The 26,821-nt window shown below is 49.1% G+C and overlaps 1 protein-coding gene across 6 annotated transcripts; it reads left to right on the top strand.

Annotated features, from left to right (window-relative positions):
- Positions 1-3,936: 3,936 nt before the first annotated feature.
- fkbp8 (FKBP prolyl isomerase 8) lies at positions 3,937-26,821 on the top strand. Of its 6 annotated transcripts, none has more exons than XM_078198520.1 (9): positions 3,937-4,102; positions 8,791-9,149; positions 9,970-10,139; positions 10,227-10,315; positions 11,047-11,267; positions 14,426-14,598; positions 21,209-21,286; positions 24,733-24,864; positions 26,423-26,821. In XM_078198520.1, exons 2-9 carry the CDS (start codon positions 8,804-8,806, stop codon positions 26,507-26,509), a joined length of 1,296 nt encoding a protein of 431 aa, XP_078054646.1. In that variant the 5' UTR covers positions 3,937-4,102; positions 8,791-8,803; the 3' UTR covers positions 26,510-26,821. The 6 variants fall into 6 exon arrangements, with proteins under 6 accessions (XP_078054646.1, XP_078054645.1, XP_078054649.1 ...); XM_078198519.1 differs by having other exon boundaries at positions 4,026-4,269; XM_078198523.1 differs by lacking the exon at positions 3,937-4,102 and adding an exon at positions 4,344-4,363.

The raw sequence follows: 26,821 nt of genomic DNA, 5'->3' as shown, positions 1-26,821 counted from the left end.
CTCGGTCTTCCAGCGTGAGATGGACCGAATGGTGGACCAAAACGGGCTACGGGCTACCTTCCGTATCTGGACAACGTCACTATCTGCGGCCATGACCAGCAGGACCACGACGCCAACCTCCAGAAGTTTTTACGCACTGCGACTCTCCTGAGCCTGACCTATAACAGGGAGAAGTGCGTATTTAACAAGCACCGCCTAGCAATCCTCGGATACGTGGTGGAAAACGGGGTCATCGGCCCCGATCCAGACCGTATGCATCCCCTCCTTGAACTTCCCCCACCCACTAGCATCAAAGCACTGAGAAGATGCTTAGGCTTCTTCTCGTATTATGCACAGTGGGTTCCCAATTACGCGGACAAAGCCCGTCCGCTCATAAAGTCTACCTCCTTTCCCCTGACAGCAGAGGCTCACCTAGCCTTTGAAGGGATAAAAGCCAACATTGCGAAAGCCACGATGCACGCTGTCGATGAGTCCATCCCCTTTCAGGTGGAGAGTGATGCATCTGATTTCGCCCTGGCCGCCACACTTAACCAGGCGGGCAGGCCCGTCGCCTTTTTCTCTCGCACCCTCCAAGGCCCCGAAATTCGGCACTCCTCTGTGGAAAAAGAGGCCCAGGCCATTGTGGAGGCCGTACGGCATTGGCGCCATTATTTGGCTGGCAAACGATTTACCCTGCTCACGGACCAGCGGTCCGTGGCCTTCATGTTCAACAACACGTTAAGGGGAAAAATTAAGAATGATAAAATCTTGAGGTGGAGAATCGAACTCTCCACCTACAACTATGATATCATGTACCGTCCGGGGAAGCTCAATGAGCCCTCAGATGCCCTGTCGCGTGGAACATGTAAGAAGTTTAACAACACCAGGTTAAAGTCCAACAGGTTTATTTGGTAGCAAAAGCCACACAAGCTTTCGGAGCTGCAAGCCCCTTCTTCAGGTGAGTGGGAATTCTGTTCACAAACAGAGCATATAAAGACACAAACTCAATTTACATGAATAATGGTTGGAATGAGAATACTTACAACTAATCAAGTCTTTAAGAAACAAAACAATGTGAGTGGAGAGAGCATCAAGACAGGCTAAAAAGATGTGTTATTGTCTCCAGACAAGACAGACAGTGAAACTCTGTGGGGGTTACAAATAGTGTGCCATGAACCCAATATCCCGGTTGAGGCCGTCCTCGTGTGTGCGGAACTTGGCTATCAGTTTCTGCTCAGCGACTCTGCGCCGTCGTGTGTCGCGAAGGCCGCCTTGGAGAACGCTTACCCGAATATCAGAGGCCGAATGCCCGTGACCGCTGAAGTGCTCCCCAACAGGAAGAGAACAGTCTTGCCTGGTGATTGTCGAGCGGTGTTCATTCATCCGTTGTCGCAGCGTCTGCATAGTTTCCCCAATGTACCATGCCTCGGAACATCCTTTCTTGCAGCGTATCAGGTTGGCCGAGTTGCAAGAGTATGTACCGTGTACCTGGTGGATGGTGTTCTCACGTGAGATGATGGCATCTGTGTCGATGATCCGGCACGTCTTGCAGAGGTTGCTGTGGCAGGGTTGTGTGGTGTCATGGTCACTGTTCTCCTGAAGGCTGGGTAGTTTGCAGCGGACAATGGTCTGTTTGAGGTTGTGCGGTTGTTTGAAGGCAAGAAGTGGGGGTGTGGGGATGGCCTTGGCGAGATGTTCGTCTTCATCAATGACATGTTGAAGGCTCCGGAGGAGATGCCGTAGCTTCTCCGCTCCGGGGAAGTACTGGACAACGAAGGGTACTCTGTCCACTATGTCCCGTGTTTGTCTTCTGAGGAGGTCGGTGCGGTTTTTCGCTGTGGCGCGTTGGAACTGTTGATCAATGAGTCGAGCGCCATATCCTGTTCTTATGAGGGCATCTTTCAGCGTCTGGAGGTGTCTGTTGCAATCCTCCTCATCCAAGCAGATCCTGTGTATACGGAGGGCATGTCCGTAGGGGATGGCTTCTTTAACGTGTTTACGGTGGAAGCTGGAGAAGTGGAGCATCGTGAGGTTATCCGTGGGCTTGCGGTACAGTGAGGTGCTGAGGTGACCGTCCTTAATGGAGATGCGTGTGTCCAAGAATGCAACCGATTCCGGAGAGTAGTCTATGGTGAGTCTGATGGTGGGATGGAACTTGTTGATGTCATCATAGAGTTGTTTCAGTGATTGTTCACCATGAGTCCAAAGGAAGAAAATGTCATCGATGTATCTAGTGTATAGCATCGGTTGAAGGTCCCGTGCGGTGAAGAAGTCTTGTTTGAACCTGTGCATGAAGATGTTGGCATATTGAGGTGCGAATTTGGTCCCCATGGCTGTTCCGTGATAGGGGTTTGTCGTTTATGAGCGACGACTTGAGGCAATACCTGCTCTCTAAAGGAATTGCCTCAAGTAGGACTACGAGTTACAACCCCAGGGGTAACGGACAGGTCGAGAGAGAAAACGCTACAGTCTGGAAGGCTGTTTTACTGGCGTTAAGGTCTAGGGGCCTTCCAGTCTCCCGTTGGCAAGAGGTACTTTCTGATGCGCTCCATTCAATCCGGTCCCTCCTGTGTACGGCAACCAACGCTACCCCACATGAGCGGATGTTTACCTTCCCCAGGAAGTCTTCCTCTGGGACCTCACTGCCATCTTGGTTGACGTACTCAGGACCTGTCCTCCTGCGGCGGCATGTTAGGGCCCGCAAGTCCGACCCTTTGGTTGAACAGGTCCATCTCCTCCACGCCAACCCTCAATATGCCTATGTGGCATATCCTGACGGGCGAGAGGACACGGTCTCTATCAGAGATCTGGCGCCTGCAGGGGACCTGGAAACCCCTGTCACTCCCGCACCCCTGGTTAGGATTCCTTTGCCCATTCTCTCCCCTCCTGACACGGCGCGGGCAGCATCGGGACCTCCACTTAATCCTCTTACTCCCGTGTACAGCTTGCCTGAGTCCAGGAGATTGTCGCCACCTCGAGGTCCACAGGTGTGTGAGGAACTGGAGGAGTCACTGGACACCACCTCGGAGAGAGGGTCGTCACCACGGTCACCAGAACCGGCACTGGAGCCAGTGCTGCGGAGGTCACAGAGACGGTGCGGACCCCCGATACGGCTGAACTTGTGAACATGTGGACAGTTCGTATTGTCTCCTTACCCCACCGGCCTTTGTTTTTAAAGGAGGGGTGAATGTGGTGAACCATAGATGGTTACCACTATGGGTACTTGTATATATGTTACTCTTGTTACTGTTGGGGTTACGGTTGGGGTGTTCCACCTGTTAGCATTGTTCTGTGGTACACTCCATTTGGCTCCGCCTTCTTATAGGGGTATAAAGGTCACTGCTACTTCCTAGTGGCCCTTAGTCTGGGATAGTATTGTTAAGCAGTATGCTCTATTCTTGTTGTGAATAAAAGCCTTTATTCCCGGGTACGTCCTAGCCTCCCGAGTGAATTAATCGCGCATCACGGCCATTGTCTCTAAGTACTAAGTTGACATCAGTGAGGGGTTTGTGTGTGCCCTGGGTGAGTGTGTTTCATGTCCCCGGCATTGTAATGAGTAATTCTATTTATTCAGCAGATTGTGGGTATCGTCGGTTAGGCCAGCATTTATTGCCCATCCCTAACTGCCCCTTGGGAAGGTGATGGTGAGCCACCTTCTTGAAACACTGCAGTTCCTGTGGTGTAGGTACACCCATTGTGCTGTTAGGAAGGGAATTCCAGGATTTGGACCCAGTGACAGTGAAGGAACGGTGATATATTTCGAAGTCAGGATGGTGAGTGACTTGGAGGGGAACATCCAGGTGGTGATGATCCCATGTGTCTGCTGCTCCTGACCTTCTAGATGGCAGCAGTTGAATGGGGAGCGTTTACCCACTTTATAGCCACCTTGGAGAATGTACTCTGTAGACTGAGTGCTCAAGTGAGAATGTGATCATGTGACTACAAAAGTGATCATGTGACTACAAAAGTGGACATGTGACTACATGTGACGGAAGCCTGGGAGCTATTCCTGGGAGCATGGGTAGAGCACAAGTGCTTAAGCAGCTGCTGAGCTAGTGCATGAACTACCTTGTTGAAAGTTCTTGTTGACAGTGCTTCAGGGAACATCTACAATACTCCAAAGGTAGAATCTGTAAAGCTGGCCAAGGGAAGCCACTTCAGTTAATCTTCGCCTAGTAAATAGCTCAATAACCTTTAGCCTGCAATGTGAGTTAAAATATTTCTCAGTGGCAAACATAAGGTTCAGATGGACAGGACCTCGAGAGCAAAGGATGAATTCAGTCCATTCAGGTACTGCACTCAGACTCGAATAGGGACACCAGGGACTTAAAGAGCCTGAAATTGCAGTGTCTGCGGTGAGATGCTTGCTGCAGGTTCTTATTGGGTATTGCATATTTAGAAGGATATGTTTGTATCTGTGTTACCCTAATAGCTGATTGGGCATTTGAACGGGTGCTAGTGGATCTGAGTGGGTGGTAGAGGATCTGAGTGGGTGCTGTTGGAATTGGATGGGTGCTGTTGGATTTGGATAGTTGGTGTTGGATTTGAGTGTGTGCTGTTGGACTTGGGTGGGTGCTGTAGGATTTGAGTGGGTGCTGTTGGATTTGAGTGGGTGCTGTTGGATTTGAGTGGGTGCTGTTGGAATTGGATGGGTGCTGTTGGATTTGGGTGGGTGCTGTTGGATTTGAGTGGGTGCTGTTGGATTTGAGTGGGTGCTGTTGGATTTGGATGGGTGCTGTTGGATTTAGGTGGGTGCTGTTGGATTTGAGTGGGTGCTGTTGGATTTGAGTGGGTGCTGTTGGAATTGGATGGGTGCTGTTGGATTTGAATGGGTGCTGAGTGGGTGCTGTTGGATTTTGAGTGGGTGCTGTTGGATATTAAATGGGTGCTGAGTGGGTGCTGTCGAATTTCAGTGGGTGCTGAGTGGATTTGAGTGGGTGATATTGGATTTGAGTGGGTGCTGGGTGGGTGCTGTTGGATTTGAGTGGGTGCTGTTGGATTTCAGTGGCTGCTGAGTGGATTTGAGTGGGTGCTGGGTGGGTGCTGTTGGATTTGAGTGGGTGCTGTTGGATTTGAGTGGGTGCTGAGTGGATTTGAGTGGGTGCTGTTGGATCTGAGTGGGTTCTGGGTGGGTGCTGTTGGAGCTGGGTGGGTGCTGTTGGAGCTGGGTGGGTGCTGGGTGGGTGCTGTTGGAGCTGGGTGGGTGCTGTTGGAGCTGGGTGGGTGCTGTTGGAGCTGGGTGGGTGCTGTTGGAGCTGGGTGGGTGCTGTTGGTGCTGGGTGGGTGCTGGGTGGGTGCTGTTGGAACTGGGTGGGTGCTGTTGGAGCTGGGTGGGTGCTGGATGGGTTTGGGTGGGTGCTGTTGGAGCTGGGTGGTTGCTGTTGGAGCTGGGTGGTGCTGTTGGAGCTGGGTGGGTGCTGTCGGAGCTGAGTGGGTGCTGTTGGAGCTGGGTGGGTGCTGGGTGGGTGCTGTTGGAGCTGGGTGGGTGCTGTTGGAGCTGGGTGGGTGCTGTTGGAGTTGGGTGGGTGCTGTTGGAGCTGAGTGGGTGCTGGGTGGGTGCTGTTGCAGCTGAGTGAGTTCTGGGTGGGTGCTGTTGGAGCTGAGTAGGTTCTGGGTGGGTGCTGTTGGAGCTGAGTGGGTGCTGGGTGGGTGCTGTTGGAGCTGAGTGGGTGCTGGATGGGTGCTGTTGGAGCTGAGTGGGTTCTGGGTGGGTCCTGTTGGGGCTGAGTGGGTGCTGTTGGGGCTGAGTGGGTGCTGGGTGGGTGCTGTTGGAGCTGGGTGGGTGCTGTTGGAGTTGAGTGGGTGCTGGGTGGGTGCTGTTGGTGCTGAGTGGGTGCTGGTGGGGCTGTTGGTGCTGAGTGGGTGCTGTTGGAGCTGAGTGGGTGCTGTTGGAGCTGAGTGGGTGCTGTTGGTGCTGGGTGGGTGCTGTTGGAGTTGAGTGGGTGCTGTTGGAGCTGAGTGGGTGCTGGGTGGGTGCTGTTGGAGCTGAGTGGGTGCTGTTGGTGTTGAGTGGGTGCTGCTGGAGCTGGGTGGGTGCTGTTGGAGCTGGGTGGGTGCTGTTGGTGTTGAGTGGGTGCTGTTGGAGCTGAGTGGGTGCTGTTGGTGTTGAGTGGGTGCTGCTGGAGCTGGGTGGGTGCTGTTGGTGTTGAGTGGGTGCTGTTGGAGCTGAGTGGGTGCTGGGTGAGTGCTGTTGGAGCTGGGTGGGTGCTGTTGGAGCTGGGTGGGTGCTGTTGGAGCTGGGTGGGTGCTGTTGGAGCTGGGTGGGTGCTGTTGGAGCTGGGTGGGTGCTGTTCGAGCTGGGTGGGTGCTGTTCCAGCTGGGTGGGTGCTGTTACTTGGTTGATGTCACTTTGAATGTAACATTTTGGAGGCGGAGTCGGAGGAAGCGGAAGTGGTTGTGATTGGCGTTCTCAGCAGCCAATCAGCAGATGGAGTCCGATGCCAACGGCCAATGAAGTGACCCGGAGCGGGACCTCTGTGAGTAGCGGAAATCAGGAAGAAGGTGAGAGTGTGAGTGTGAGGGAGAGACAGAGGGGGGACAGAGAGAGAGAGAGGGAGGGAGGCAGAGACGGACAGAGAGAGGGAGGGAGGCAGAGACGGACAGAGGAAGTGAGGGAGAGAGAGAGAGTGAGGGACAGAGGGAGTGAGGGACAGAGTGAGGGACAGAGTGAGGGAGAGGGAGGGACAGAGTGAGGGAGAGGGAGGGACAGAGTGAGGGAGGGACAGAGTGAGGGAGAGGGAGGGACAGAGTGAGGGAGAGGGAGGGACAGAGTGAGGGAGAGGGAGGGACAGAGTGAGGGAGAGGGAGGGACAGAGTGAGGGAGAGGGAGGGACAGAGTGAGGGAGAGGGAGGGACAGAGTGAGGGAGAGGGAGGGACAGAGTGAGGGAGAGGGAGGGACAGAGTGAGGGAGAGGGAGGGACAGACAGAGTGAGGGAGAGGGAGGGACAGACAGAGTGAGGGAGAGGGAGGGACAGACAGAGTGAGGGAGAGGGAGGGACAGACAGAGTGAGGGAGAGGGAGGGACAGACAGAGTGAGGGAGAGGGAGGGACAGACAGAGTGAGGGAGAGGGAGGGACAGACAGAGTGAGGGAGAGGGAGGGACAGACAGAGTGAGGGAGAGGGAGGGACAGACAGAGTGAGGGAGAGGGAGGGACAGACAGAGTGAGGGAGAGGGAGGGACAGACAGAGTGAGGGAGAGGGAGGGACAGACAGAGTGAGGGAGAGGGAGGGACAGACAGAGTGAGGGAGAGGGAGGGACAGACAGAGTGAGGGAGAGGGAGGGACAGACAGAGTGAGGGAGAGGGAGGGACAGACAGAGTGAGGGAGAGGGAGGGACAGACAGAGTGAGGGAGAGGGAGGGACAGACAGAGTGAGGGAGAGGGAGGGACAGACAGAGTGAGGGAGAGGGAGGGACAGACAGAGTGAGGGAGAGGGAGGGACAGACAGAGTGAGGGAGAGGGAGGGACAGACAGAGTGAGGGAGAGGGAGGGACAGACAGAGTGAGGGAGAGGGAGGGACAGACAGAGTGAGGGAGAGGGAGGGACAGACAGAGTGAGGGAGAGGGAGGGACAGACAGAGTGAGGGAGAGGGAGGGACAGACAGAGTGAGGGAGAGGGAGGGACAGACAGAGTGAGGGAGAGGGAGGGACAGACAGAGTGAGGGAGAGGGAGGGACAGACAGAGTGAGGGAGAGGGAGGGACAGACAGAGTGAGGGAGAGGGAGGGACAGAGTGAGGGAGAGGGAGGGAGAGGGAGGGGGAGAGGGAGGGAGGGGGAGAGGGAGGGAGAGGGAGGGACAGAGTGAGGGAGAGGGAGGGACAGAGTGAGGGAGAGGGAGGGACAGAGTGAGGGAGAGGGAGGGACAGAGTGAGGGAGGGAGAGGGCTTTAAAGGTGATGAATTCCGCTGTGGGCTCACTGGGTGTCCCGGTTACTGTTTCTATCCTTGGCAGTGAATCTGTCTGATTTACAATTTGTGTCCAGGTAACTCAGACTTGGGGCCTCCAGTGTTGGAAAGTGGCCTCAGGTGTTGACAAGGAGCCTCCTGTAGTGGATCAGCCGGGCAGTAGCTGAGCAGCCACTCTCTGACTGTTTCCCCTCTCCTGAAAATCTTTGCTAGATATGGTTTGGTATCCACATTTGATTTATTATTGTCACGTGTTAACATACAGTGAAAACTATTGTTCCTTGCGTGCTATACAGACAAAGCATACCATTCATAGAGAAGTAAAGAAGAGAGTGCCGAATGTAGTGTTACAGTCATAGCTAGGGTGCAGAGAAAGATCAACTTAGTGTGAGGTAGGTCCATTCAAAAATCTAATGGCAGCAGGGAAGAAGCTGTTTTTGAGCTGGTTGGAACGTGTCCTCTGACTTTGGTATCTTTTTCCCGACGGAAGAAGGCGGAAGAGAGAATGTCCGGGGTGCGTGGGGTCCTTGATTATGCTGGCTGCTTTTCTGAGGCAGCAGGAAGTGTAGACAGAGTCAATGGATGGGAGGCTGGTTTGCGTGATGGATTGGGCTACATTTATGACCTTTTGTAGTTTCTTGCGGTCTTGGGCAGAGCAGGAGCCCCATACCAAGCTGGGATACAACCAGAAAGAATGCTTTGAGAACCAGGTCTCCTGTTTGACTGTGGGAGCATCAGCTTTTACATTGATGCTCTCCTCAGTGTGTCCCTCATCACCTGTTGCAATGGATAACTGGACAGCAGCTTGGAGTGTGAACACCTGGATCATTTTCCATCAGAACAATGGAATCTGATTGATTCTGTGCTGGTTATAATACTCACATTTATTTACTTTTCTCTGTCACAGTTTCTGAGCCAAAATGGAGGAGCTGGTATCGGGTAATCAGGGTGCAGCTGGAGATGCAGGGCCACAGACACTGGGGAATAAGCAAGATGTCATCGTGACCCCAGGGAAGAAACTAATCAACACAAAAGCTTCTCTCCTGGACAGTGGAGAAGATGTTGAGATGACGAATGGTGACACAGATGAGGATGACGCAAGTGATCTCCCTTCTCTGGAATGCGTTGGATTCACCAAAGAACTGGAGAGAGTAGCTGAGGAAAGTTTGGAGGCTGGTGCATTGGAGGTGAATGGAGAGGCCGCAAGCAAGAAAGGAAACTTGGACAGTTCGCAGGAACCAGATGATGAGTGGCTACAGGTGCTGGGTACGGCTAACTACCTTCATGCTCTAACAGATCAAACAATACATCAGTACTGAGGGAGCGCTGCACTGTCAGAGGGTCAGTACTGAGGGAGCGCCGCACTGTCAGAGGGTCAGTACTGAGGGAGTGCCGCACTGTCAGAGGGTCAGTGCTGAGGGAGCGTCGCACTGTCAGAGGGTCGGGGCCGAGGGAGTGCTGCACTGTCAGAGGGTCAGTACTGAAGGAGTGCCGCACTGTCAGAGGGTCAGTACTGAGGGAGTGCCGCACTGTCAGAGGGTCAGTACTGAGGGAGTGCCGCACTGTCAGAGGGTCAGTACTGAGGGAGTGCCGCACTGTCAGAGGGTCAGTACTGAGGGAGCGCCGCACTGTCAGAGGGTCGGGGCCGAGGGAGTGCTGCATTGTCAGAGGTGCAATCTTTTGGTTCAGGCATTAAGCTGAGGGTGTTGTCATCCAGGCTGATATTGTTTCTGGTCAACATGGAATCTCTTTTGTGTTTGCTGTGATTTAATAAAGTGCTTCCATTAGTGTTAGTTCTTTCTCACCGTCTGAGTGACAGTGAGGGCCCCTGGCCTGTGGCAGTGAACCCATCTCAGTGTCTGAATCCCATTGCTGCTTGTCTTCCTTTGGAGGATCCGCAGCTGAAATTCGAATGTTCCCCTTCTCTCCCTGGGCAAAAGCCTTGCTGTTTCTCATTGTTAATATGTAAACACAGACACTGTGTTCACAGGATATTTGACTCTGGAGGGCATCACAGTTGAGTCCAGTCTATTTTTTTACAATGATCAGTACAAATGCAACAGGAGATTTTATGTCTTTCCTGCAGGGAACGGGCTTCTGAAGAAGAAGGTTCTGGTAGCTGGTCAGGATGAGGAACAAAGGCCGCAGAAGGGTCAGACAGTAACGGTACACCTGAAGGTGACGCTGGAGGATGGGACGGAGGTAGAGGAAGATCCCAGTCTTTGTTTTACCGTGGGGGATGGTGATGTTATCCAGGTTGGTGTGGGCATAGCTGCCGGGTTCTGGTTCAGAGCCAGGTTGTATGGGAGCATCATTTCAGGGTCTCTCTATCTCTCCCCGCAGGCATTAGATCTCTGTATCCAGCTGATGGACCAGGATGAAGTGGCGATAATTATTTCTGATGCGAAGTATGCCTATGGCAGCCTGGGCAGGTGAGTGTAGAGAACTCCTTGTTAAAACTGAGCCTTCAGAAACAGCAAACCCCATACCTTAAACTGAGAAGATTTCACTGGTCTGTTTCTTCACTTCAATTCCCCCTCCACCACCCCACCATCTACTGACTTTCATGGGGCCCAGAGTAAATCTCCCTCTACACTGTCCCCATCAAACACAGTAAGAAGTCTCACAACACCAGGTTAAAGTCCAACAGGTTTATTTGGTAGCAACTACCATAACAAACACTCCCAGGACAGGCACAGCACGGGGTTAGATACAGAGTAAAGCTCCCTCTACACTGTCCCCATCAAACACTCCCAGGACAGGTACAGCACAGGGTTAGATACAGAGTAAAGCTCCCTCTACACTGTCCCCATCAAACACTTGCAGGACAGGTACAGCACAGGGTTAGATACAGAGTAAAGCTTTTCGATAATGCTGTAGTGGATCTGTCACCAGTCTCTCTCCTGACATTTTGTCACCTCTTTGAGGTGTTGTGTTGAATCTCACGGGAGTTTGGAGTGTTATAGCTCACAGGGTTTGAACTCATTGTTCTAAGCTGGGTTGTACCCAGGTCCCAGTGAGAATCTCAATCCATTCGCTGCTCCCACAGGACTCTGTGTATGAAGGTAAACATGCTGTCTGGCACTTTGTGAATTGAATCGAATGTCGTAGTGAGAGTTGTGTAAGGGTGTTTATTTAAATGCTGTTTCTCACCTCTTTCTAGCTCCCAGCCTGTTGTCCCTCCGGGCAGCGCTGTCCACTTGGAGGTTCAGCTCCTCTCTGTGAGTGACGGCCCAGATATCGAACTCCTATCAGGGAAAGAGAGATTGCTGCTGGCCAATAAGAAACGAGAGCGAGGGAACTTTTACTTTTTGCGGAATGAATATGTCTTTGCAATCAGCTCCTACGATATTGCCCTCAATGTGGTAAACGCCACTTCCAAAGGTAGGCTCAGCCTCACCGCATCAGGGATTGTTTGAATGGTACTCAATGAAAGATGCTGGCCATTGTGACGAACAGGAGGAGGCCACTCAGCCCCTCCAGTCTGTTCAACTGTTCTGTGAGATCATGGCTAATGTGCATTTTAACTCTATCCATCCACTTGGGCTCTTTATCTCTTAATACCCTTGTCTAGTAAACGTTGATCAATCTAAGTTAAAATTCTGGTTGAGTTAGCTTTTTGTGGAAGAGAGATTTCCACATTTCTACAATCCTGTGGGTGAAGAAATGTTTCCTAACTTTTCTCCTGAACAGTTTGGCTCTGATTTTAGGTTGTTGTCCTTTTGCCTCTACTGCCCCACACCGGAAAACACTGTCTATCTGATTTAATCCTTTCATGATCATAAAAACTGAATCAAATTGACTGTTCACCTTCCACATTCTCGAGAATTCAAATTTAGTTCCTGCCTTAGAACAGTTTAAAAAGGATTGATAAAGTAAACGTAGACCAAAGGCACAGCCTCAGGCTAAAGGGACGATCCTTTAAAACAGAGATGAGGAGGAATTTCTTCAGCCAGAGAGTGGTGAATCTGTGAAACTCTTTGCCGCAGAAGGCTGTGGAGGCCGGGGTCATTGAGTGTCTTTAAGACAGAGATAGATAGGTTCTTTATTAATAAGGGGGTCGGGGTTATGGGGAAAAGGCAGGAGAATGGGGATGAGAAAAATATCAGCCATGATTGAATGGCGGAGCAGACTCGATGGGCCGAGTGGCCTAATTCTGCTCCTATGTGTTACGGTTTTATGGTCTAAATGTTTCCTCTTATGGGGCAATCTCGAACAAGAGGTCACGGGTTTACGTTGAGAGGTGGTAGATTTAAGATTGAGATGAGGAGGAACTATTACTCGCAGAGGGTGGTGAATTTGTGGAACTCGCCGCCCCATCGCGCGGTGGAGTCTGAATCATTGAATGGTTTTAAGAAGGAGATAGACATATTTTTAATTTTTACAAAAGGGATGAGGGGAACAGATGGGGAGGTGGATTTGAGACCAGGGAGAAATCAGCCATGATCTGATTGAATGACGGAGCAGCTCAAAGGTCTGAATTTGTTTACTTTTGCTCCTCATGCCGATGTTCCGAACATCAGGTGCTTGTGAATCTGCGATGCTGTCCTCCCCCGGCCTATCTTTTCGTTCTGAAATGTGATGCCCGGCACCGTACACAATTTTTAAAAATACTTTTCCAATTCAATCAAATCAAATCCAATTCAGAGACTCAACAAGTTGAGACATTTCCGATCCAGGCTGACAAGACAGGGCGAGCGACCAAACCACCCTGTCCTGGGCCTGATCTACATGAGCCAAGCTGATTGGAGAAGGGGGAGGATCCTCCTCCAAGACTTGAGCTCATTTGCATCTTAGCCAAAAGGCCGAGATGCCGCTTTTAAAAATTGCTTCATATGAAACATATGAAGCTTCAGTGTAACCTAATGACCTCAACCAAGTGCGGCCGACCATGGGCTGCCGACCATACTACACTTGATCTTAGCCAAAAGGGGGCACCGTACACAATTACTCCAGTTGTGATCTAACTTTGTGCAACTGGAGAACTTCCTCCCAATTAGAGTATTGCATCCGGTTCTGGTCAACACACTTTAGGAAGGAGGTGAGGGTTCTCGAGAGGGTGCAGAGGAGATTTACCAGAATGGTTCCAGGGATGAGGAATTTTGGCTCCAAGGTTAGTTTGGAGAAGTTGGGTTGAGCTCCTTGGAGCAAAGTAGATTGAGGGGTGATTTAATCGAAGTGTGCAATATAATGGAAGACTTAGATAAAGTAGACAAGGAAAAACTCTTCCCATTTACTGATTGTAGGTGAACCAAGGAACACAGATGCAAGGTTTTCTGTTTCCAGCTGTGGTCTAACTTTGCATAACTGAAGAACTTCCCTCTATATCCCAGCTCTTCAGTTATAAAAGCTGACGTTCCTCCAGCTTTTTGGATTATTGTTAGCATCCATTACATTTTAATGATCTGTACAGAGAGGTTCCCAAATCTCTGGGAACTCCCCTGTTTCTAGCTTTTTGCGATATAAATAATACTGGGGTCAATTATTTGGAGTATTGTGTGCAGTTCTGGTCACCACACTACCAGAAGGACATGGAAGCTTTGGAGAGGGTGCAAAGAAGGTTCACTAGGATGTTGTCGGGTCTCGAGGGTGTCGGCTATTGAGGAGAGGTTGAATAAACTAGGATTGTTTTCACTGGAAAGACGGAGGCTGAGGGGAGACCTGATAGAGGTCTACAAAATGATGAGAGGCACAGACAGGGTGGATAGTCAGAGGCTTTTTCCCTCGGGTGGAAGTGTCAATTACAAAGGGGCACAGGTTTAAGGTGAGAGGGGGAAAATTTAAGGGAGATGTGCAGAGAGTGTTGGGTGCCTGGAACGCGCTGCCAGAGGAGGTGGTGGAAGTAGGCACATTAGCAACATTTAAGAGGCATCTGGTTGGGTGCATGAATAGGGAGGGAATAGAGGGATATGGACTGAGTACGGGCAAAAGGTTTTTTTTTAGTTTAGCTAGGGCATCGTGATCAGCACAGGTTTGGAAGGCCGAAGGACCTGTTCCGGTGCTGTACTTTCCTTTTGTTCTTTGTTTCAATCCCTTTTTGGTCCCAAATAGATAATTTAGTGCTTGTCTGCGGACCCGCACAGTTTGCCCCCTCCATTTAATCGTTCAATGTCTCTTTGTGATTTTATGGTCAGATCTCCAATGCTTACTAAACCATCAATCTATGTGTCAGTGGTAAAGCTGGGATCTCAATTGTATAATCTAAATCAGTGATAGGGGAATTCCCAGGAGCGACCCTGCTGGAAAACTGCTAATCGCAAACTCGGAGTACAATTGAGAGCTTTAAACTAAGCTCACACTCAGTGCTGCTGTCTTCCTGTATGAACTATTGTTGCATAGAATTTCACAGTTACAAAACACAGCAATATATCTGTGTGTAGGACAGTCTCCCCGCTATGTGACCCAGTGTTTGGTTTGCTTTCTTAACTGTTCTCTACATTGTTTCCCCAGGTGTTACTCAGGGGAGGGTTCTTTCCTGGGGTCCGCTGTCCCTTCCCCTCTCTCCCTCCCTCCCTCTCTGATATTTGATGTGAATTTTGCAGTGGACTTTGCGGACGCGGAGGAAGAGGAGCTGATGGAAGTGAAGGTGAAATGTCTGAATAACCTGGCAGCAGCTCAGTTAAAACTCGAACACTTTGAGGCAGCTCTCAAATCCTCAGATGCTGCCCTCCAGCACCAACCAAACAACGTCAAGGCACTCTTCCGGAAAGGGAAGGTAGGCCCAGGCCCCAATGAAGCCGAATCTCAATATTATAGACCTGCTTAAACGATATCTTTGTATTACACTCGGGTAAACTAAAGGAATTTACAGAAAAGTCAAAAAGGAATAGGATCAGACTGATCATCTGGCATCAAATGAATCACTGTAAACAGGGAACGGAAAACCCAGCCCAGTCACACTGCAAAGTCCTTAGAAACATCCGGGAACTTGTGGCAAAATTCGACATCCATCCCACAGACCAGTCCGGCAACATCCTGACATATGAACGTAGGAATTAGGAGCAGGAGTAGGCCACTCAGCCCTTCGAGCCCTGCTTCACCGTCCAAGAAGACCATGGCTGATCTGATTGTAACCTCAATCCCACATCCTGCCGACCCCCGATAACCTTTCACCCCCATAACCTTTCACCGCCTTGTTTATCAGAAATCTATCTCCCCATACTTTCAAAATATTTAAAGATTCTGCTCCCATTGAGGAAGAAAGTTCCAAAAACTTCTCCTCCTCTTCAGAGATAAGAAATTCTCCTCATCTTTGTCTTTACTGAGCGCCCCCTTCTTTTGAAACAGTGACCCCCCCCCCCACCCCATTCTAGATTCCCTGACCAGAGGAAACATCCTTTCCACATCCATCCTGTTAATGCCCTTCATCAGCTTCTTTGTTTGAATCAAGTCACCTCTTACTCTTCTAACTTCCAGTGGATACCATCCTAACCTTTCCTCATAGCCCACCCATTCCTGGTATTAGTCTAGTGAACCTTCTCTGAACTGCTTCTAACGCATTTACATTTTTCCATAAATAAGGAAACCAATAGTGTACACAATACTCCAGATGCAGTCTCACAATATCCTGTATAATTGAAGCATAACCTCCCTACTTTTCTATTCAATTCCCCTCGTAATAAATGATAACATTCTATTAGCTTTTCTAATTACTTGCTGTTCTTGCATTTTGTCATTCATGCACAAAACACCCAGATCCCCCTGAACCTCCGAGCTCGGCAATCTCTCGCCAATTAAATAATAAATGACATTCGCACCACACAAATGCCAGGCAATCGCCATCACCAATAAGAGACAATCTAACCACCGTCCCTTGACATTCAATGGTGTTACCATCACTGAATCCCCCACTGTCAACATCCTTGGGGTTACCATTGACCAGAAACTCAACTGGACTCACCACATAAACACAGTGGCCACAAGAGCAGGTCAGAGGCTCGGAATACTGCAGTGAGTAACTCACCTCCTGACTCCCCAAATCCTATCCACCATCTACAAGGCACAAGTCAGGAGTGTGATGGAATATTCTCCACTTGCCTGGATGGGTGCGGCTCCAACAACACTCGAAGCTCGACACCATCCAGGACAAAGCAGCCCCGCTTGATTGGCACCACATCTACAAACACTCACTCCCTCCACCACCGACGCTCAGTAGCAGCAGTGTGTACTATCTACAAGATACACTGCAGCAACTCACCAAAGATCCTTAGGCAGCACCTTCCAAATCCACGACCACTTCCATCTAGAAGGACAAGGGCAGCAGATACATGGGAACACCACCACCCGCAAGTTCCCCTCCAAGCCACTCACCATCCTGACTTGGAAATATATCGCCGTTCCTTTACTGTCACTGGGTCAAAATCCCTAATGGCATTGTGGGTCAACCCACAGCACGTGGACTGCAGCGATTCAAGATGGCAGCTCATCACCACCTTCTCAAGGGCAACTAGGGATGGGCAATAAATGCTGGTCAGCCAGCGATGCCCATAATCCCACAAATAAATTAAAAAAAACTTCTTTATCCTGAGAGCAAAATACTGTGGATGCTGGAAATCTGAAATAAAAACAGAAAATGCGGAATAACTCAGCAGGTCTGGCAGTGTCTGTTAAACATCACTTAGAGGAAGCACTGAGGGTGGTGGGTGCAGAATATACTCAGGGTGGGGACTTCAATGTCCATCACCAAGAATAGCTCAGTAGCACCGCTACTGACCAAGCTGGTCAAGTTCTGAAGGTCAAATATGCTGGACTTGGTTTACAGCAGGTGGTGAGGAAACCAAGAGGGAAAATCCTACTTGACCTCATCCTCACCAATCTATCTATCAGAGATGCATTGATAGGAATGACTACTGCAAAGTACTTGTGGGGATGAAGTCCCAATTTCACAGAGGATACTCTCCATCATATTGTTTGGCATTGCTACTGTGCTAAATGAGAGAGTTTCAGGACAGATCTGGGAACTCAAAACTGGGCATTCATGACACCCAGTAGGCCATCAGCAGCAGAACTGTGTTTAACCACAGTGTGTAACCTCATGGCCTGGTATATGCATCACACTCCATTACCATCAAGCTAAGCGATCAATCTTGATTCAATAAAGAATGCAGGAGCGGGTGCCAGGAACAGGATTGGACATGTTTCAGTGAAGCTACAACACAGGACTACTTGCGTGCAAAAGCAGCATGTGATAGGCAGAGCTAATTGATCGCACAACCAATGGATCAGATCGAAGCTCTGTTGTTCTCCACATGCATGGTGGACAATTAACAACTAACAGGAGGAGAACACTTCACAAAAACCTCACCCTCAATGATGGGATTCCCAGCACGGTGCAGAAGATAAGGCAGAAGCATTTGCAGCCATCTTCCGCCAGAAGTGCCGAGTGGATGATCCATCTCAGCCTCCTCCAGTGGTTCCCAGCATCTCGGATGTCAGTTTTCAGCCAATTCGATTCACTCCGTGTGAAATCAAGAAACAGATGAACACCCTGGATACTGCAAAGATTCTGGGGCCCTGACAATATTCTGGCAATGGTACGAACGACCTGTGCTCCAGAACTTGCCGTGCCCCTAGCCAAGCTGTTCCAGTACAGCTACAGCACTGCCATCTACTCGGCAATGTGGAAAATTGCCCAGATATGTCCTGTACACAAATCAAACCCGACCAATCACTGCCTTATCAGTCTACTCTCAGTCATCAATAAAGTGATGGAAGGTGTCTTCAACAGTGCTATCAGGTAGCACTTACTCACAACTAACCTGCCCCCTGACGTTCTGTTTGGGTTTCGCCAGGGTCACTCAGTTCCTGACCTCATTACAGCCGTGGCTCAAACATGGACAAAAGAGCTGAACTCCAGAGGTGAGGTGAGACAGACAGCCCTTGACATCAAGGCCGCATTCGACCGAGCGTGGCATCAAGGAGCCCGAGCAAAACTGGAAACAATGGGGAAACTCTCCGCTGGTTGGAGTCATACCCGGCACAAAGGAAGATGGTTGTGGTGGTTGAAGGTCAATCATCTCAGCTCCAGGACATCACTGCAGGAGTCCCTCAGGGTCAGTGTCCTCGACCCAACCATCTCCAGCTGCTTCATCAATGACCTTCCCTCCATCTTAAGGTCAGAAGTGGGAATGTTTGCTGATTGCACAATGTTCAGCACCATTCGCAACGACTCGAATACTGAAGCAGTCCATTTCCAAATGCAGATAGACCTGGACAATATCCAGGTTTGGTGGCAAGTAATTATCAGAGCCACACAAGTGCAGACAATGACCATCTTCGACAAAAGACAATCTAACCATCTCCCCTTGACATTCAATGGCATTACCATCGCTGAATCCCGCACTATCAACATCCTGGGGGTTATCATTGACCAGAAACTCAACTGGACCAGCCATACAAATAATTTGGCTACAAGAGCAGGTCAGAGGTTAGGAATACTGAGGCAAGTAATTCATCTCCTGACTCCCCAAAGCCTGTCCACCATCTACAAGGCACAAGTCAGGAGTGTGATGGAATACTCCCCACTTGCCTGGATGAGTGCAACACCAACAACACTCAAGAAACTCAACACCATCCAAGACAAAGCAGCCACTTGATTGCTACCCCATCCACACCCTCCACCACTGTTGCACATTGGTAGCAGTGTGTACCATCTACAAGATGCACTGCAGGAACTCACCAAGGCTCCTTAGGCAGCACCTCCCAAACCCACGCCCACTACTATCTAGAAGGACAAGGGTAGCAGATGGCTGGGAACACCACCACCCGGAGGTTCTTCATCCTGACTATATTGACACTGTCGCTGGATCAAAATCCTGAAACTCCCTAAGAGCACTGCGGGTGTACCTACACCACAACAGGTCAAGAAGGCGGCTCACCATCACCTTCTAAAGGGGCAGTTAGGAACGGGCAATGAATGTTGGCCAGCGACACCCACATCGCATGAAAGAACAAAACAAATTGTCAGCCTTTCCATTTTAAATGATCGTGTTCAGGTTTATAATGTCTGTAATTGATAGATTGTAACTGTGCCAGTACCGATGGAAGAGTAATTAGTGTGACAGGTTTACATAGGAACTCTCCGTTATAATAATGAAGACGGGAAAGTAGAATGGAATAACAAAAAAAGGGCAGAATGTAATTAGTTGTGTGTGTGTGTGTGTGTGATTATGACAGTAATCAGCAGAGGAGGGATTGCTGAAGGTCAGACTGTGTGTGTGCGTGCACATGTATGTATGCACGTGTTTGTGTGTGTGCTTCTGTCTGTGCGTGTGCGTGCACATGTATGTATGCACATGTGTTTGTGTGTGTGTGCTTCTGTCTGTGCGTGTGTGTGTGTTAGTCTTTCACTGCTTGCGTTCTGGTTAAATTATCCAGGATACTTTCACCATGCATCTCCTTTATTGAGTCTCTGCTGTTGAAGCTGAACAGGACGACTGGAGGTTTCCATGTTGCTGGGACTCCAACTCCCCCAGTGACATTACTGCAGACATTCAAACCCAGAATGAGCTGAAGGATCTGTCACTGTTTGATCCTGTAACCCGACCTTGCTTTGTTGCCACTACCATGAGTGAGGGATTTGTGTGTCTTGAAGGATGGAAACCAAAGTCTATATTTTCCCATTCCTCTCCCTTTATGTTACGGAGTTGTTGTGTGTAATTGAATCTGCTTCCACATCAGCTCGGATACTTGTCCTGGGAAGCTATTCAAGCAGGAAAGGTAACACAGTCTTCCTCTTGGGGTCCACACTTGCTGTTGGGGTTTACACCTGTGAACTGGACATTCATCTACCCAAAACTGCCCGTTTAATTGGCAGGTTGAGGGGAGGTCCCAGAGGATTGGAAAATAGCCAATGTTGTTCCTTTGTTTAAGAAGGATAGCAAGGATAATCCAGGTAATTACAGGCCGGTGAGCCTTACGGCAGTGGTCGGAGAATTATTGGAGAGGTTTCTTCGAGACAGGATTTACTCCCACTTGGAAATAAGTGGATGTATTCGTGAGAGGCAGCATAGTTTTGTGAAGGGGAGGTCATGTCTCACGAACCTGATCGAGTTTTTCGAAGAAGTGACAAAGATGACTGAGGGTAAGGCAGTGGATGTTGTCTACATGGACTTCGGTAAGGCCTTTGACAAGGTTCCCCCATGGCAGACTGGTGCAGAAGGTGAAGTCGTACGGGACCAGAGGTGAGCTGGCAAGGTAGATACAGAACTGGCTCGGTCAAAGAAGACAGAGGGTAGCAGTGGAAGGGTGCGTTTCTGAATGGAGGACTGTGACAAGTGGCATTCCTCAGGGATCAGTGCTGGGACCGTTGCTGTTTGTAATATATATATATAAATGATTTGGAGTAAAATGTAACTGGATTGATGAGTAAGTTTGAGGACGACACAAAGGTTGGTGGATTTGCGGATAGCGATAAGGACCATCAGAGGATACAGCAGGATATAGATCGTTGGAGACTTGGGCAGAGAGATGGCAGATGGAGTTTAATCCGGACAAATGTGAGGTAATGCATTTTGGAAGGTCTAATACAGATAGGAAATATACAGTAAATGGCAGAACCCTTAAGAGTATTGATAGGCAAAGGGATCTGGGTGTACAGGTACACAGGTCACTGAAAGTGGCAATACAGGTGGAGAAGGTAGTCAAGGAGGCATACGGCATGCTTGTCTTCATTGGCTGGGGCATTGAGTTTAAAAATTGGCAAGTCATGTTGCAGCTTCATAGAACCTTAGTTCGGTCGCACTTGGAATATAGTGTTCAATTCTGGTCGCCACACTACCAGAAGGATGTGGAGGCTTTGGAGAGGGTACAGAAAAGATTTACCAGGATGTTGCCTGGTATGGAGGGCATTAGCTATGAGGAGAGGTTGGAGAAACTTGGTTTGTTCTCACTGGAACGATGGAGGTTGAGGGGCAACCTGATAGAAGTCTACAAGATTATGAGGGCATAGACAGAGTGGATAGTCAGAAGCTTTTTCCCAGGGTGGAAGAGTCAATTACTAGGGGGCACAGGTTTAAGGTGTGAGGGGCAAGGTTTAAAGGAGATGTACGAGGCAGATTTTTTACACAGAGGGTGGTGGGTGCCTGGAACTTGCTGCCGGGGGAGGGAGTGGAAGCAGATACAATAGTGACTTTTAAGAGGTGTCTGGACAAATACATGAATAGGAAGGGAATAGAGGGATATGGTCCCCGGAAGGGTAGGGGGTTTTAGTTCAGTCGGGCAGCATGGTCGGTGCAGGATTGGAGGGTCGATGGGTCTGCTCCTGTGCTGTAATTTTCTTTGATCTTTGAGACTGTACCCTGATCCCCTTTGTTTCCTGTTCCCAGGTCTTGGCCCTACAGGGTGAATACGCAGAGGCCATACCTGTCCTACGGAAAGCTTCAAGACTGGAACCGTTAAACAAGGTGAGTGGAGGCTTGCAGATGGTGCCTTGGCAGCTGTGATTCCTGTTGTATGTCGCTGAGTTGGAACCTCAGCTTTGAGACAGACAGGGCAAAGGTTCATTTGTGTGTGTGTGTATTGGCCTGTATCTCTGTGTGTTTGTGGGATCTGTATTGGACTGCATCTATCCAGACATAGGAAATAATTGTTGACTGTTTGATTTATCTGGGTATCTTTCAGGCAGACTGTCTGTTTTAGCAGCACCAGTGGTTGATTTGTTGTTCTGTCAGTTGCCCAACACCGAGCAGCTCCTTGTCTAGATTCAGGGGGAAAGGACTCGTTTTATGATTTCAGGACGTCACAAAGGGTGGCACAGTGGTTAGCTCTGCTGCCTCACAGTGCCAGGGACCTGGGTTCAATTCTGACCACGGGTCACTGCCTGCGTGGAGTTTGCACGTTATCCCCATGTCTGCGTGGGTTTTCCTCTGAGTGCTCCGGTTTCCTCCCACATGACATGTAGGTTAGGTGGATTGGACATGATAAATACATAGAACAAAGAACAATAGAAAATTACAGGCCCTCCAAGCCTGCACCGACCATGCTGCCCAACTTAACTAAAACCCCTACCCTTCCGGGAACCATATCCTTCCATTCCCAACCTATTCATGTATTTGTCAAGCCGCCCCTTAAAAGTCACTATCGTATCTGGTTCCACTACCTCCCCCGGCAACGAGCTCCAGGCACGCACCATCCTGTTTTTTTTTTAAAAAACCTGCCTCGTACATCTCCTTTAAACCTTGCCCCTTGCACCTTAAACCTGTGCCCCCTAGTAATTGACTCTTCCACCCTGGGAAAAAGCTTCTGACTATCCACTCTGTCCATGCCCCTCATAATCTTGTGGACTTCTATCGGGTTACAGGGATAGGATGGAAGAGAGGGCCTGGGTAAGATGCTCTTTTGGAGAGTCAGTGCAGACTCGATGGGCTGAATGGCCTCCTTCTGCACTATAGGGATTCTATTACAGCAGTCGAGTGTTTTTAAAGTTTAGTCGCCGTCGTAATGTAAAAAACGTGACAGCACTGAGCCACACTGACACTGTTCCCCTCACATTCATGTCTTGCTGATATCATCCAAAACAGTGTCAGTCTCACTGCCAGCTCTCCACAACCTCTACTCAACCTCTCTACTCTCTCCCAATCAGCAGACTGCATCTCTCATCCAACACGGGATGAGGAGAAATTTCCTCCAATTAATTATTGGAAAGACCAAAGTCATTGTCTTCAGGCCACGCCTGAAACCTATTCTCGAATCACCAACTCCATCCCTCTCCTTGGCAACTGTCTGAAGCTGAAGCAGACCATCTAGAACCATGGTGTCCAGTTTGACTCCGAGATGAGCTTCTTTCTATCTATGCTATCATGAACTGCCTCGCCTCACCTCCATCCCATTGCCCGACTTCTCCCTTACCTCAACTGCAGCGCAAACCCTTTCTGAAAGCCTCGACTCAACTGTTCTAATTCATTGCTGGCTGCTTTCCCAAGTTCAACTGTGAACTCTTGGTCACCCAAAGCTCTTCCACCATGAGCCAACTTGCACCAAGTTCTGTTCAATCCCCTCCTCTCCCCCCAAATGCTTGCTGATCTGCACTAACCAATCCATTTATCCCCTTCCTTCCTCTGTAACCTCCTCCAGAGCCGTAGAAAACAGAGATATCTCAGCTCTTCCAATTCTACCCTCTGATTTTCATCACCCCCCCTATTGGTGGCTGTGGCTTCAGTACTGGAGCATGAAACCAAGGCATTCCCTCCCCCTCTGTTTAAGATGCACTTTGACCAAACCTTCAGTCACCTGTCCCAATATCTTCTCATGTGACCCGATGTCAGTTTTTGTTTGATAAGTCTCCTTAAAAGCACCTTAGGATGGTTTACCATGTGAAAGATGCTACATAAATGCAAGTTGTTGTTGCATCATGTAATTACACTGCCTCTTCTGATCCCTCCTGGTTGGAGCAAGTTTCTGAATCCAGATCATATTAGAGTTTGAGATGGCCATGGTCCCAGTGCTAATCTCTGGGGGATCCCCACGGTCGTATATCCCCCTTTCTAATAACAAAGAACAAAGAAAATTACAGCACAGGAACAGGCCCTTCGGCCCTCCAAGCCTGCACCGACTATGCTGCCGACTTAACTAAACCCCCTACCCTTCCAGGGACCATATCCCTCTATTCCCATCCTATTCATGTATTTGTCAAGACGCCCCTTAAAAGTCACTACCGTATCCGCTTCCACTACCTTCCCCGACAACGAGTTCCAGGCACCCACTACCCTCTGTGTAAAAAAAAAAAATCTGCCTTGTACATCTCCTTTAAACCTTGCCTCTCGCACCTTAAACCTATGCCCCCTAGTAATTGACTCTTCCACCCTGGGAAAAAACTTCTGACTATCCACTCTGTCCATGCCCCTCATAATCTTGTAGACTTCTATCAGGTCGCCCCTCAACCTCTGTCGTTCCAGTGAGAACAAACCAAGTTTCTCCAACCTCTCCTTATAGCTAATGCCCTCCATACCAGGCAACATCCTGGTAAATCTTTTCTGTACCCTCTCCAAAGCCTCCACATCCTTCTGGTCGTGTGGCGACCAGAATTGAACACACTATTCCAAGTGCGGCCTAAGGTTCTATGAAGCTGCAACATGACTTGCCAATTTTTAAACTCGATACCCCGGCCAATGAAGGCAAGCATGCCGTATGCCTTTGTCATCACCTTCTCCACCTGCATTGCCACTTTCAGTGACCTGTGTACCTGTACACCCAGATCCCTCTATCAATACTCTTAAGGGTTCTGCCATTTACTGTATATTTCCCATCTGTATTAGACCTTCCAAAATGCATTACCTCACATTTGTCCGGATTAAACTCCATCTGCCATCTCTCCGCCCAAGTCTCCAACTGATCTATATCCTGCTGTATCCTCTGATGGTCCTTATCGCTATCCGCAAATTCATCAACCTTGGTGTCGTCCGCAAACTTACTAATCAATCCAGTTACATTTTCCTCCAAATCATTTATATATATATTACAAACAGCAAAGGTCCCAGCGCTGATCTCTGAGGAACACCACTTGTCACAGCCCTCCATTCAGAAACACACCCTTCCACTGCTACCCTCTGTCTTCTTTGACCGAGCCGGTTTTGTATCCAAACCTGCACTGTAATAAATCTTCCTCCAGTTATTAGCCATTCTCTAACTCTGCATCAACATATCAGAGTTAAACTAACCGCCTTTCACCTGAACATTAACCAATGTCTTTGGGAAATCTGCATATTGGAGATCCCGCAATCCTCTAGATCACCAGTTCCCTGCACGTAGGATCTGCCCTTTCTGAATTCATTCTGACTGTGGTTGGCCACGTGCTTTGTTTGGAATTTTCTGTGATTTTTTTTAAACAGTCGCTGTTGCTCCCGATCTGCAGGCGATTCAAGCTGAGCTGACCCAGTTGCTGAGGAAACAGTCGGAGCAGCGGAGCATGGAACAGGCCATGTGTCGGAAGATGCTCGGAAACATGGCTGTGCCCCTTCGCTCCTCCACATCACCACCACCATGGGTATGTGAATTACAAACATATTGTCCAATCATACAGGTTACAGGTAGCGTCCCCATAAAAATCTTCACACAATAGGAATGCTCACCTGAGATGGAGAGGGAGTTTTACTCTGTATCTAACCCCGTGCTGTACCTGTCCTGGGAGTGTTTGATGGGGACAGTGTAGAGGGAGCTTTACTCTGTATCTAACCCCGTGCTGTACCTGTCCTGGGAGTGTTTGATGGGGGACAGTGTAGAGGGAGCTTTACTCTGTATCTAACCCCGTGCTGTACCTGTCCTGGGAGTGTTTGATGGCGACAGTGTAGAGGGAGCTTTACTCCCTCTGACGAATGGCAGATGGAGTTTAATTTAGACAAATGCGAGGTGATGCATTTTGGTAGATTGAACCAGGGCAGGACTTACTCAGTTAATGGTAGGGCATTGGGGAGAGTTACAGAACAAAGAGATCTACGGGTACATGTTCATAGCTCCTTGAAAGTGGAGTCACAGGTGGACAGAGTGGTGAAGAAGGCATGCTTGGTTTCATCGGTCAGAACATTGAATACAGGAGTTGGGACGTCTTGTTGAAGTCGTACAAGACATTGGTAAGGTTACACTTGGAATACTGTGTGCAATTCTGGTCACCCTATTATAGAAAGGATATTATTAAACTAGAAAGAGTGCAGAAATGATTTACTAGGATGCTACTGAGACTTGATGGATTGAGTTATAAGGAGAGGCTGAATAGACTGGGACTTTTCTCTCTGGAGCGTAGGAGGCTGAGGGGTGACCTTGTAGAGGTCTATAAAATAATGAGGGGCATAGACAAGGTAGATAGTCAATATCTTTTCCCAAAGGTAGGGGAGTCTAAAACTAGAGGGCATAGGTTTAAGGTGAGAGGGGAGACTTACAAAAGTGTCCAGAGGGGCAATTGTTTCACACAGAGGGTGGTGAGTGTCTGGAACAAGCTGCCAGAGGTAGTAGAGGCGGGTACAATTTTATCTTTTAAAAAGCATTTAGACAGTTACATGGGTATAGAGGGATATGGGCCAAATGCGGGCAATTGGGATGAGCTTAGGGGTTTTAAAAAAAAAAGGGCGGCATGGACAAGTTGGGCTGAAGGGCCTGTTTCCATGCTGTAAACCTCTGTGACTCTACTCTGTATCTAACCCCGTGCTGTACCTGTCCTGGGAGTGTTTGATGGGGACAGTGTAGAGGGAGCTTTACTCTGTATCTAACCCCATGCTGTACCTGTCCTGGGAGTGTTTGATGGGGACAGTGTAGAGGGAGCTTTACTCTGTATCTAACCCCATGCTGGCACCCACCACTGACATTCATAACTTTGAGGAACAGACACAATGTTTTACATTTCTTTCCGAATGGAGAATTGCAGTTTTTACTACAATGCTGCACAGTTTTAATCCCCCGTCTGATTCGGATCCCGAGCTGATCTGTTGCACGAGCTTGGCCCCTCTTGCTCGGGGTTGGAAAGAGGATAAAGTAACACATTGACCATCAGGAAAGGGTCATTTCTGTGTCTCGGTGCGAGTGACCTGTTGTCCTCATCTCTGCTTTTCCAGAAGATTCCATGGAAGTGGCTGTTTGGAGCAACAGTGGCAGCGATTGGAGGTGTGGCAGTGTCTGTCATCGTTGCTGCAAGAACCTAACAGTGGGTGAGCGGCCATACTGAAACTCTTAGAGACAGGCCGTAATTATAAGCTAAATATTTTTGAACATGTTCTCTTCCCCCATTCCAGAACATTGAGCCTCCTATTCAGGTATTGTAAATAAATTTAAAGGAACCAAGCCAATCTATTCCATTAAAAATGAGTCATTTGGAGCATGTATTGGCTGCTGATTGGTTGATATAACTCTGTTTTGATTTGATGTTAATTTATTTCTTGGGGGCATGGAGCTTGCTGTGAAGATAAATTTATCTCAAATGTTTATAGAATTATAATAAAAATATTTCTATTGAA

This window comes from Mustelus asterias, chromosome 26 (genome assembly GCF_964213995.1).
Source record: "Mustelus asterias chromosome 26, sMusAst1.hap1.1, whole genome shotgun sequence".
NCBI classification, from domain to species: Eukaryota; Metazoa; Chordata; class Chondrichthyes; order Carcharhiniformes; family Triakidae; genus Mustelus; species Mustelus asterias.
The sequence above is the reverse complement of the archived record's forward strand: the minus strand, read 5'-3'. Positions and strand labels throughout refer to the sequence as shown.